The 13887-nt window shown below is 42.2% G+C and overlaps 1 protein-coding gene across 2 annotated transcripts in view; it reads left to right on the forward strand.

The window, feature by feature from the left end:
* The first annotated feature begins 1605 nt into the window (after positions 1 to 1605).
* lin7a (lin-7 homolog A (C. elegans)) overlaps positions 1606 to 13887 on the forward strand; it is a 36681-nt gene continuing 24399 nt past the window's right edge. For both annotated transcript variants that reach the window (XM_085768847.1, XM_085768846.1), the window contains exon 1: positions 1606 to 1706. In XM_085768847.1, coding sequence (XP_085624973.1) covers positions 1670 to 1706 — 37 coding nt within the window. In that variant the 5' untranslated portion in view covers positions 1606 to 1669. The remainder of the gene's footprint in view (positions 1707 to 13887) is intronic.

Raw genomic sequence — 13887 nt, forward strand, 5'->3', positions numbered from 1 at the left:
CTGCTTGTGTTTTTTTTTTTTTTTTTTTGTGGTGCTCTGCCTCTGTCAAGTGTAATGACTGGCCATGTACGAGATATGCCACAGCAGCAGGCACCATTAGGCAGCCGATCTACAGTAAATGAAGGGAGCCAGTGGTTTGGCTCTGGTTCTGTGGTAGCATATAAACATGAGGATTAATCCTTAAGCCCTTCAACTAAGGTTCACAACCATCATTCAGTCCTTATCGGGGCTGCATGCAGCGCTATGTAGCCAGGAGAGGAGATAACAGGCGGGCATGGCTCGGCAGTTCACAATAAACCTTAATGGCAGGCGTGGATGCGATCAGCTGATCTCTGAAGTGCAATGGATGAATGGATTATACGCAGCTAAGCTTTTACACGTGCAGGCACAAACACACACACACACACACACACACACACACACACATACGATATTGTGAAATCCAGTAGTGCAAACCTTGGCTACTGGTTTCCACTGCTGCATGTGGGGAAACCATAGTGTTTTATAGGTGCGCTGTGATGATTGATGACTGACTTTTTTATATAGTGCGCAATAAATTATTACTCACCCAGGGTGAGTTAGAGAGGGGGACAGTGGCCCGTGCTCTCTGCTCTGATTTATGAGCTACGTGATGTGGTCAAATATGTAAAAACCTGATAATTCACATATGTTTTGTGTGCTTGAGCTGCTTTCAGGCACCACAGCGCAGCCTATTTTTGTTCCACTTTCATAAAATATTAATCTCAGAGTTGTTTGGACAATAGTTTGCTTCCAGCCTTGTAGCAACAGTTTGTGCTCTTTCCTGTTTCAACACAGGCCAGTCCCTCATGCATGGGGCCAAACAAGGGCCACAAAGAAATCCTTCTCTCCCAGTTTGGTGTGGAGGAACGTGACTGGCCTGCTCACAACCAGGACTTCAAAACCACAACCCCCTTCCCTCATCCAGCACCTTTGGGATGAACCACCCCAACAGTGACCCAGGGCCTTGTCAGCCAACATCAGAGACTGACTTCACTAATGCTCCATGGGGCTGAATGGGAGCAAATCCCTGCAGCCAGGCTCCAAAACCTACAGTGGAAAGCCTGTCCAGAGGAGAAGAGGCTGTTACAGAGCAGTGTAATGATGCCCGCGGGGGGTGTGAGTGCAATGCTCAGTCGGTCCTCTACATCGTTTGTGAGGGTGTCCACTTACATTTGGCCATGTAGTGTAATAATCACAAGCAGATCCTGAGCTGATCTTTACTAATTTTACACAACATCACCACTTTTTAACAACACATTCAATCTAATGCAGGTTGTTAATATTGCATACTGTATTCAAATGCATGGAAAATACAGTTTATGCATGGTTTAAAGATGATTCACTTGTTTCCAATGCAAATTCATTTTAATGTTAAAAGGAGGCAGATTAATGTGCCGTATCAATTTTGTTTTAATCTTTTATCCTTTTTTGTGCAAAAATGCACATTTACATTTCTCCACTGTGTGTGTGAAGCTGCAAACAAAGCCAGGTGATGATGAGATATTATGAGGACGGAGGTAGATTATTTCCCCTCCCAACCACTCCCAGCCTCCCTCGCTCTCGCTCTCTCTCTCTCTCTCTCTCTCTCTCTCTCTCTCTGTGATGCTGCAGCTCCTGTAGTCTCTCCAGTCTCCAGTAAACAGCAGTCATGGCGACAGTGGTCCAACCGCTCACTCTGGATCGAGGTAAGACGCACGGAGCTTTGCACATTTTCTGCCTCTCATCTGATGCTGCTTTTGTTTCTTTTCTTTAAATACTGTTAATTTTTTTTTTCCTGCTTTGAAAAGTTCGGCAGGGAAACTGGCAACCCTCCCTCCGCGTAGATTTCAGGTGTTTGCGCTCGGCTCGGATTTCCCCTCCAACAAATCTACATCTTCTTCTCCTGCTCGGGCTTGTTATTTCAAAGCAATGGGAGCTCGGGCTATTTTAAAATAAAAGATGAAGGAAACGTACAGTCCGTCGGTTCTGCGCGTGCATTTTGCAGAAGGGAGCGCTCGTTTCCTCCTGCGAGCCCTTCACGGACATACATTAATTCACCATCATTTATCCCTGCAAATCAACACCACGCTGTGTTTAGTTTATTCCCGAGGTCTATTATGTAACCTCCTCGTCACGGCTCGTTCTTCGACTGTAAATAAAAAAAGCTTCGCCTTTGGGATTTAAATTTTTTATAAACAAAACCCAAACATACACTTCGTGAGACAGGAGACAACTTTTGTATTAGAATTGGACAGGTGCTCTGCAGGCAGGCAGGCAGGCTGGCTGGGAAATAAGAGCAGGACGCATGCTGTTGTCTTCTCGCTGGAAAACACACACACACACTGTGCAAGCGAAATGCAATTAAGGAGGGTAATGACATCTTCTGATGGTGTTGCCCTGCCTGTTCTGTTGCTGCACCACAGGTAGTGTTTACTAGGAGCTGCCACAGACTATGTAATTGTAGCCCATGTGACTTAAACACACATTTGTGCATCCTCTGACCTCATGCATGTGGTTGTAAAGAAAAAAATAGCAGTGCAAATATAAGAAAAGTACAGATCGTGCCCTTTTACGCTGCTTGGGAAGCTGAGACTTACTTCAAATCCCTATACTTTCTCATTAAAAGTGTCTATTTTTAGATCCATGACTGAAAAAATCCCAGTCTTGCCGTTCAGATCAAATGCATTTCCGCTGGTGAAATGCAATATTGCACAAGCCTTGCACTGGCACAGGAAATGGATGCAGTCAAATATAGAGACAGGAGATACCTTAGCTGTGTCCTCATGTGCCAAGTCAAAAGCTAGCATCTACTGTACTGTACCAGATCCACCTCCCCCGGTCCCTTCCAAGTCACAGGAGGGGAGGGGGCTATAAATACACAGGATCTGGTGGGAGCCTAAATAATTATGCAGGAAGTAATTGGACAGGTGTCACTTTATTATGTGGAATCTAAATAATTTGCCAGGATTGATCATTTTCTGCTGCAGGGAGTTGGATTTTGGTTCTCGTGCTCAGCTGTAATTTGCTCTTTGTTGAAGTTTAATGCTTCTGGGCAGCAGAGCTTCACTGATGCACAATCTGTTGCGTGCTGATGGCTCTATACCACGCAGAGTTAATGAAATGAGTCTAAGATTGCAGCAGGCTAACGGATAAACAATGCAACTCGCAGTTTTCCCATCCACCTTTCATCCTGTCTGTGTATTATCCCGTGAGTTGTACAAAAGGGGGGCTTAGGTGTCCTCCATCTTTGTAAAATGTCAGCTTTTAGCTTTATTTGATCTAAGTGATTTGCTGAGGCAGTGATTTAAGTCATGACCTCGGCCTGCATGCTCGGGGGACTGATGCATATTCACATGGTGGGGCTTGAATTTGACCAGTCAGCGGCCGGCAGCTGTAATGACAAAAAGAGTCGTAATGATAGTTTCACACAGCAGCCGTCAGACAGAGAGAGAGAAAGAGAGGCGACATTACAGGCTCCCCTCTTTTTTCAGCCGCTGCCACTTTGATGAAAACACTATAATTGCTAATGAAAAGGTAGTTTGGTCTCGTGTTGGGAGTCGGCTTTTTAGCTGCCGAGGCGCTCGAGTCTGTCAAAGGCACGCGGGGAGGAAACAGACAGGGATGTTCATTTTCAGAGCTCCCACTTGACTTGTCGGGTCACAGCGGGATGAAAAGATCTTACATCGCTGGCCTTCCTGTTATTTTGTCGGAGGAAATGGCAACGATAAGCGAGCACCAGCGCCCCGTCAAGAACAATGGATTTGAAACACTCTGTGTTAGGAAACTATAGTCTGCAGTCACTGTGGAGCTGGCATTTAACTACAAACAGGCACGTCCCAGAGATGACAACCTTTGCAATATGAAATAACAAGAGGAAACGTCAGTGTGGGCGAATTTTAGTTGTTATTAATCAAAGAATTATGTCCAAAAAAAACTTCTTGGGACAGAAGTTTTGATGTGAAACCAATTTACCAAATAATGTGTAATAACTTAAAGATACTAGCATGCAGCAAGCTTTCAATGACAATATTAGTTTAGCTTATTAGCATTAGCTAAACAAAGACTGATGGGAATATGAAAACCACAAATGTCAACATGTTGGCACTAGAATAAATAGATATTGTGATATTTTATGACATGATACCATATTGATTCTTTACAGCAGCTGGGTTCACAATATATCACCATATTTGGGACCACTAGCTTAGCTTCAGTCTGGACTGAAAGGTCCTGGTTTAACATTGCTACTATGCAGCTACAGCTTGGTTTTAACACCAATTAGCCTCTCAACGAGAACTGACTCTGCTGTGCGTTAACAGTCAGTGCTCTAAAGTTGTATTGAAGGCGTCGACTGTATTTCACCCTGTGAAGCTGTTGAACATCAGTTCAGACGCCTCTTGCTCCTTCAGGCGTGACTCCATGGTTTTCTTGGCTGTGTGTCGCACGGGTTGGAGAGTGAAACAATTTTTTGTCTTAACAGACAGAAAGGAATAACTGCAGCACCCTACTGCCCCAGTCCCTGTTTCCCCTCTGCGAGATCATAGCAAGTTCACTGATTTGAGACCGGACCTTATTCCTGTCTCATGCTCGCAGTCACACCAGTGAGTTGAAGGATTAAGAAGAGGTGCTGACAAGCTGACGTCACTTCTACATCTCCCTTTTTTATGAAGCAATAAACATTCTGTCTTGGAGGAGCCACTGTCCGGTAATTAGAGGGGATGAAGAAGACAATGAGGGCATGATGTTTTCTCTCTGTGCTTTCGCCGCCAGCTCCTGCAGGAGCCATTAGCCCTCAAGGAGTGATTTATTTATCCTGCTTCAAGGGGATCGTTGCAGTAGGGCAAATTAGAGCCAATCTTCCTGGCATGAGGACACAGGCTTTATTTGGTAAACCCCTGTTGTCTAATTTTACCCATTCAGAGTGCGATTATCACAGGTTTTATGGTCGGTATTAGCGGCCGAAATGGCAAATACACCAAGGACATCCAGGTCAGAGTGGCGGTGGCAGATGGCAAGGCCTTTTCAGGACAATTTATTCCGGCGTGCATGACATCCACGCAGCATCTCTCCCGGCACTAAGGTAGAGGCAGAGTCAGAGAAAGGTCACCCAGGCCCTTTCCTGTCATCTCCGGAGGTGGAGAGTGACATTTCAATCAATAATCAAAGTCACAATTTCAGTGGAGAATCTTCAGGTTGCAGAGATCTGATGGCGACCACAGGGTTTAATGAGCTCAATTTCTGGTGTGGACGTGTTTATTTACATTGCTGCCGTATATTTTTGTAAGAAAAAATGACACATCTAAGTTGTGAAAATGAATTATACTCAGTTCTGCCACTATTATAAATGGACTAATTATACCAGAAAACTGGAACGCTGCCCGGCGCGAACACCATCTCCACAACAATGCTGCGGAGCGTTGAGGCCTTCATTATGTGTCACTGTGGCTTTGTTCAGCTCTGTGGCTCTTCTTTAATCAGCAGATGATGAGGATGACCTTTTTTAGACAGCCCGCCTGATATTAGAGGAGCTCAAGGAAATGACTTCCTAGGGTATTGTGCCACGATGACAATGTCAGCGTCATTTCTGACAGTGTTTGCTTTTTTCTTGTGTGTTTCCATTGTATTGTGTCCTTCTCGTACAATCGATCGAAAACAAGAGACTTTGAAGATTTTGCGCGTCGAGATCATGAGTGTGTGATTAGGTAAGAGTGAGTCTGATTCTATTATACAACACAATATGCATCATCGCCATTGTTACAGCTGGAATGAAGCTAGAGATATGATTGTTCACTATGTGACGTTATTGCAGGAGTCACCACACAGAGAGGGCTGAGAAACAATACCACGAACATCTCAAACCTTAACCTTTAGGATACAATTAATGAACAATTTCCTCAGCGCCATGTTGCATTCACCACTGTCTGGTAGTCGTGAGTAATAAGACCCAACCAGGAAGTGAGGAAGATGGCTGTGTTAATGTTTCCATTCACAAGTTTCCACTGTAGGGCCTCGAACACTGTGGGGTCGAGTGGATGCCAAGTATTTTTTTGCCTTTATCGGGATGAGGATGGTGAGACAGTAACAGGAAAGTTGGAGGGAGACAGGCAGTGATGGCATTCAGGAAGGAGCCCAGGCTGGATTCAAACGAGACTAAGTATATGTGTTCTTGATAGGGCTGTCAGTCGATTACAATATTCAATTGCAATTAATTGCATGAGTGCCCATTAACCATTGCCCATTTACCGTTAATTGCAGGTAAAATATCCTTTTGTATTTGTTCAAAATGTACCTTAAAGGGATGTTTTTGAGTGTTAAAGGGGTAGATATACTTCAGTGGTAACTCATTTCACATCAACAGTAACTAGAAATAACCTCGGTTTTGTACACGACTCATCTTGTAGCTGTTCAGAGGATTGTTTTGACAGCACCATCCAAGTGGTAACTTTGAGCAGAGATGGTTTAGCACGTGAGCTGGAAACTGATTAAAACTATGGGTCAGGTCACCTTAATTATACCTTAACTTGTGTTAATTGTGCATGAAAACAAGTAATGGCTAATGGTAATTTTGCAATCATGTGTTATTATCGCATTGATTGAAAGCCCTAGTTGGAACAGTTGAGCCACTGTGGGATGCACAAATTATTACACATTTAAAACTGCTGTCATCCATACTACCACCTTCTCTTTGATCAATATGATGCAGGCACGTGACAAAACATTATTGCCTCTCTGTTTTTAAAGGGACAGTGAACATATGTATAGGGGAAAGCATAAACTCAATCAACCAACTTGCATAAGATCAAGTCAGTGAGAGGTTTTAAAAATTGTCAGTGACTTATTAACACTTCTATATAGTATAAATTCATTTCACTGAAGGTAGAAATCTTCCATTTGCAGCCTGTTGTCTATCTCTACCTTTTCAGTGAGGTTTTTTTGTGTGTGCAGCCTCCAGGGGCGAGGGAACTGTTGCTTTCTGTCCACAAAGCTGGATATCTGTAAAAACCAGGAGAGTTTCTCCAAAGAAGCAGCGAAACAATAGCGACCCCCCATCCCTCCATCCCTCCATCCCTCCATCCCTCCAACATCCCTGCCTGTGTGTTGTGTATTTTTAGTCTACTTCTGCTACAGAATATTTTTGCTGTTTGTGCCATTCACACCACAACATGATTTCGGTCCTTATAAAAAAAAAAAAAATGCAATCACACTGTTATTATATCTTCAAGTTTGGCCTGATTTTTTTTCTCTTGGCCCAACAACAAGACAGCTCAATAAATTTAGGCTTTTTCAGCTTTGTATGAGGTGTTTATGTGCTCCAGTTTTCCAGTGTTGTTCTCCTTTCAGCCTAACTCAACACTCAAAACTCGCAGATTCATCTTTTGTTACTGCTTCTCCTCTGTTCTCTTGCTGTTGTCCTTGTGTGGTAAAGAAAAAACCGATTAGTAATCTTTTAATAGAAAAAGAAGTTTGTTCAGGTCCATTAATAATATATTGAATGTTTTGCTGGCTCTCTTTTTTTCCCAGGCTTCCCCTCTGTGTTAAAGTGCCGCCTTCAAATTGATGTCATTAGGTCAGATTTTCGACATGGGCAGTCAAGTACGTTAGTATGTTTGGCATTCAAGTGATTTAGGTCTTGTGCACACTGTTGCTAGGCGACTGTGAACGAAAAAAACTGGATGATGTCACTCGAGGAAAAAATAATAATAATGAAAATGCCAGCGTACAGCAGCACTCGTGAACCCAGAGCCATGAGAAACTTTTCAATTACTTCCCAGTCTTCTTTTGCGAACACAGCAAACATGATCGCACTTGAAGGCACCGTTACTCCTCCGGCTCTTTTAGCTTAGTGTTTGTGATGACACATTCACTCAGGATTTTTCAATCTGATGTGGGAAAATAAAAAGAATATCCCATGATTTCATTTGATTTTTTTAAACAAAACAGCCTTTTTCTGGTATCTCAATTCTGTTTGAAGCAGCCGAATCCCTCGAACTGCTGCTATGAGAGCGTAAAAATCTGTTGGGTACTGTTTTAACGCGCAAGTTTTAGGGACTTTTAATGTTACATCTATTGAGTTTTTGGAGATTCAGTAATGAGCTTCCGTAAATATTGTGATTCCCTCATGAATACACATTGGAATATTTCTTTGGAGTCTTGGCAGTCGCGTAATTAAAAAAAAAACTTCCATTAGATTTGATTCATTCAATCAGTATCACTAATGAGAATGCTCACATGCTAAATATAGCAGAGGGAAATTAACTGCTGACAGGATCTCTGCTGGTGTCATCATTCTGCCTAATATGGCAGGGTAACTGTATCTTAGTGTAGCGTGCACAAAGTTACTCAGTGATTGGTGGTGGAACTCCTCACAGACATCAAATCATACTCTGTAATTACAACCAATAGTTTTAGTTTTTTACCAATTTTCCACGTCATGATATCTTGATGCCTCTTTCTGGCTGATAATGAGAGAGACAGACTTTTTCTCTTTCTTTCTTTTTCTTTTGTCACAGTCGGTTTGAAAAGCTTCCTCATGTGGATACAGCAACATAAAAAAAAAAGCCGTTCCTCCTTCTTTGGAGAAGAATCTGTCAAACTACACAGCGAGGACGACCTAATTGCAGACGGTCTGTTTGCTTCAGAGATATGCTAAATTTGGCAAGGTTTAAGTTAAAGTTTTGAGCACATACTTTTCTTTGAGGCGGAAGTAAAGCCCTGTGCAGATGTTGCACACATCTGGAACCCCATAGGGTTACTAAACATGGAGGTGTGGGTCTAGATTAAAGCCAGAACAGTACAACAAAGCTGAAAGTTGAAAGTTAATTTCCCCTCCACTGCATTTTTCAGGGGAAAAGACTGATTAGGTAGGATTCGCTGTGAAGTCCAGCAGTGGGCACAATATTTTTACCCATGAAAGAGCTCAGTAAGAAATCAACACAGAGGCAAACAGGCAGGGTCAAAAAAAGCAATGGTCCAGAAGCTGTGGTTGGCCACATGCAGGCAAAGCCTGATAGACAGAAAGTCAAAAAAAAAAAGGCAGAGACTAAACAAGACTGGCAGGTAGAGGCACGAAGGCTGGACTGCAAAACAGATGATATGATGATAAACTGAAGAGAAGGGACAGGTGTGGAGCGTATACTGAGGTGTTAAAGTGGGGACAGGGGACAGGTGTTGGTGTGGGCGTGGCAGCCGCATGATGATCAGAGGCGAGAAATGCTCACGCCAGCTGCACAGCGAGGATGGAAGAGTGGGAGGTGGTGGAGACCCAAAATAGAGCTAAAAGGAGACTGAATGTCGGGCTTATCATTTACCAGGTGGTCAGAAACACAAACACAATTTCAAATGAGTCGTGATAGAATGGTATTTCATGTAGCCACAGGCTGTGTATGTAAAACGTGAATGTGTTAAGGCACAGAGAGTAATTTATACAAATCCAAAGGGATTTTCACGGCTGCTGGATCCAAAAGATCAAACTGAAGGCAAGAGTCAAGGCAAGGATGTGCACACTGTGCTAATAGCTGCCAGCAATTTTAATAAAGCAACAGTTTGATCTACAGGGATCTTCGTCAGGGACTCTGAAATCCTCTCAGTATTTATAGGGAAATTGGACTGCGCTGGCAAAGAGGACGGCTGTAAACTGCCTTTATTTGAACCAATAGGTAATCACATTTTAAGCTCATTAGAATTGAATTCATTTACAAGTAAGGACTTAAAGATAAACAGAGTTAAATCTTTATAGTAAGTTGACAAGTCATTCAAGGTCTCTTGTTTTTGGTAGCTTATATTTGCCCAGCTTCTTCCTCTTTGGTTGAAGAAGAAGATTGACTTTATTAATAAGGGGAATTCATTTGTCTGGCAGCTCATCTACCATTTGCAGAAGAATTAAAAAGCCTGATGAGTTTTTAAGAATTTTCTAAAATATGACCCTGTGGATCAAAACATTGCTGAATAACCACTAAGTACGTACAACTGTGGCCTGAAATTTACTGCTGTATAAGAATGTAAAGAGACGTAACACTCAGATTTTACTGCTGCGCTTGTAAAGTCGATAGTATGCATGACTGAAAATGCATGTTTATTATTTATTTATGACATATTGTAAAATCCTGTTAGGGTTCATGCATGTTGTTATCACTCAGCGGCGTTCGGTCAGTGCAGGGTGGGATCATGTTTCCCTGTATTCCCCCTGCAGCTGAAGCTATTCATAGTCCGCGCATATAGCGGGGCGCACCATGTGGGTGTTGAGCACACACTCTGTGTTGTCTTGAACTATGCTTCATTTGTTCTGTCAGCGTCTCTCCTCAGCTGAAGAAGGTATAAGATGAGTGTGGTCGTTGGCTGCGGTTATGTCAGCGCTATCGGGAGTGCACAAGGTCACCCGGGCGTGCTTTATTTTCCTCCCCTCCCTCTCTCCTTCCCTCCCTCCCACTCTCTCTTTCCCTCTCTGTGCCTAGACTATTAGGTAATGTAATACGTCATTTCACCACATCTGATTTGAGAATCGTTTCCTGCTAATGTGACGCAACCGTGATCCCCTACGGTCACCGCAGCTGCTTTGTCATGGAACACAATCGGCCTTCAGTGGCTCGTCCCCTAGGTTTTTTTTTTTTTTTTTTTCCCCACACGTGATCAGCTCACAGCTCACAGCTCATCTGATGTCCCACTTTCGCATTAAGCATACAGAGCACTGTGTATTGAAGTGCACTCATGGGGCTTTTTTTTTTTTTTACTTAAAATTCCTCTGGTTCAGATGAGTTGCAGGATGGAGCTGAAAGATGTAAACAAAACAAAACAAAAAAGCGAAGAGTGCGCAATATTATCTGCTAGAAATAATCCAGCCAGACCTGTGACCGGTTTATCAAAACCTGTTTTCATGCTGCACAAAGACGATATACCCTTGATTTGTTATGTGAATGAAAAACAGCATGACAGTGAAGCAGAAAATCTCCACAGACATATTTCCCCTGTCTGAGATTAGATATCACCAGAAGCACTAAAGGAAAAATGTGCCAGGACATTGCCGGCAGACATTTCATTACCCCTGAGCTGCTCCCTGAGAACTAGAGAGCTATATCATTACCACTTATTACCATTCATTTTTGTGTGGACACCTGCAATTACACTGTCTTGTAATCACTGATTTCATGTCCCCGGTTACAAGAATATGTTGCATATCGACTCAAGCAGGTTCGGAGTTATTTCAGTTAGTACAACAGCTGTCACTTATACGTATCAGTGACGCATTTAATTACATTTTTAACTGCTCAGCTCCTTTCTTTGATGTTACAGCTCAGGAAATTTTACATAAACCCTCATCAATGTTAGAGAGATTATATCAGTTAAATGGCCAGGCATCACTTCTGATCAGTCAGATGAAAGCACCGCCAAAAATGTCGTGCAACATCAGTTCAGATACCGAATTATAGTCCTTGATGTGGATAAAGAAAATGGTGCTAATGAGCATGTGAAAAAAAATCTCTCCTGGATGACCCTTGACCTCCATTTAATGAGAAAGAAATGCGTACGAACCTGCTAGACAGATGCCCTTGCTGCTTGGAAGTGTACCAGCTCATTACCAGCTATTCACAATCTGTGTTTTTCGGTATTTTTAGCAAAGGGGGAAAAATGACCTCTCCGTCTTGAGAGAAAATTTATTACGACATACTTAGAGGAATGTCGGCTCTTTGAAATCTTATATTGTCATTTACTTTTTTCAGAGGGGAATACTTATCTAAAAAAATGAATAGATAAGTGGAATCATACTGCTCTCATTGAAGGTCACCTCACCCAAATAAAAACACACACTGTATTTGGACAGCTTTTTGACAGTGTAGTGTTGGAAAAAATGTGATCCTTTTCCTTGAAGGGTTGTTTTATTACGATCATAAAAAACATGCTTCACATATTTGTAGTGCGGTATGCAGATGGTTGAAGCTTTATTTATGCAGATTTTGAGGTATGTATTGGTTTCTGCTTCCAGTGAAACTTTGTTTGTGCCACTTACAGCAGCACTGACAACAAAACAGCAACAGTAATTCACTTAGTTACACTGGATAATCCACAGACAGAAGTTGCTGCAAACTATTTTCAGTTTCTATAGAAGAAAAAGCAATCTGGCAGGTTGGTCTGGGAATTGACCATCTTAACTGGGACAGTGTTTTGGGACAGAGATGTTTCGGTTAAATCTCATTCTAATGCAATTTTCCAATGCTGTTAGATGTACAAACACATTTCTATTCTATTCTGTTTTGAGATGGAAGGAGGAATAAGTAAAGTAAAGTTTCCGATTCACCAAGGACCATTGTTTCCTATTTGACAACAATGTACTTTTTCTGTTGGTAAAGATGGAATATAATATAATTATGTTTTTGTTTGCTTAGAATGAGCCCTTCATATCTACATAGGGAGCTCACCATGTTGCACTGTCATGTTTCTACAGTAAGCCCAGACAGGACAAACCAAACACTGAATCTATCAGAAGGCCATAATACTTTCTCCTACACACTTGGAAACAGAGGGGTGAGGACAGGGGAATTAATTTGGTTGGCTTCTGTAACCTCACCTCGATGCCACTAAATCCCACACACTGCTATCCTTAAATAACCGTAAGCCGCCGCCAACACAGTAAAGATGCAACCTCATGCATTAAACTCACAGTTTGTCCTTGTAGCGCCTCAGTAAAAAGCAAGGCCTTCATTCAAACTGACCCTCGGACAAGGCAGATGAATTAGAAGTAAAGTTTACTTGATTACAGTGGCAGGCAAAGGCCAACGACTGGATAACAGCCGAAATGGACATCCAAGTACAAAGAGACGAAACAAGCTGGCCGGTGTCCAAGAAGCAGCTTGGGCAGATAGAAAAACAGACGAAAACACTGGAAGACAAAGATTAGGATGGTTCAACAAACAGTCTGGGAAACCATAGGTTTAAATAGGTAAACAGGAGAATAACTGACCCAAAATCACTCTTCCGGATGAAGTGTCACCGACCACAACTTTGCACAAAAGGCCTATTGAACTTCCTGTTGGATTTATCCACATAGTGAAGCATAGCTTGATGCTGTGTAAAGCCCTTTGAGACAAACTGTTTGTAAAATTGGGCTATACAAATAAAATTGCCTTGCCCCTTGCCTTGCCATAAGAGTTTGGATGGTGTTGGCTTTTGAAACGAAATGAAAAATATAACAAATGGGTCAGTAATTGAAAAGATTTTTTGTTACTGCAGTAGAAGATAAAATTGTTTGCATGTCAAGCTATAGCCTAAGTGTTACATGCAACGAGTACATCAATAGCTACATTAGCTTAGCAAATCAAGATGTAGCCAAGAGAGTTGGCTGTATTTGTCCCTCTTAATACTAGGTGCCAACTAGCTTTTTATTGCTATGCGAAACAATACTAATCTACCCTATGACTTATCAAATGGTGGGGATGTTATTTTTTACCTGGGACATGCATCTTAGCATTAGTGTTGTAATGTAGCCATTAAGTGCCTATTTAAGACTCATTTGACAAGATGTTGGCTTTGATATGAGACAGTAAATCACCAGCTGAACACAGAGTTTTTGTACGAACTTGCTAAATTTGGCTTAATTAGCAAGCTAGCCATTAGATAAGCCAATGAAAAATGCAGGCAATGTCATTTTAGCCGTCTTGAAATTGTAAAGCATTGTAAAGCTGCCAGCATTATCACTGTAAAAATTACGTGTGGGTGGTGCTTAGTGAAAGGTCAGCTGGGAAATAACGAAGGGTGGGCGTGGGGATCACGTGGCTGGAAGCGAAAGCAACTGTAATGCCGGGACAATAACATTGAATAGTGTGTCTGATGTACAGCTGTGATATACCTGTGATTCTCTTTACACGAATCTCTGAGTAGAGTGGTTTGATTAATGGC

The sequence above is a fragment of the Trachurus japonicus genome, chromosome 23, assembly GCF_045865225.1.
Source record: "Trachurus japonicus isolate A0001 chromosome 23, Traja_1.0".
NCBI classification, from domain to species: Eukaryota; Metazoa; Chordata; class Actinopteri; order Carangiformes; family Carangidae; genus Trachurus; species Trachurus japonicus.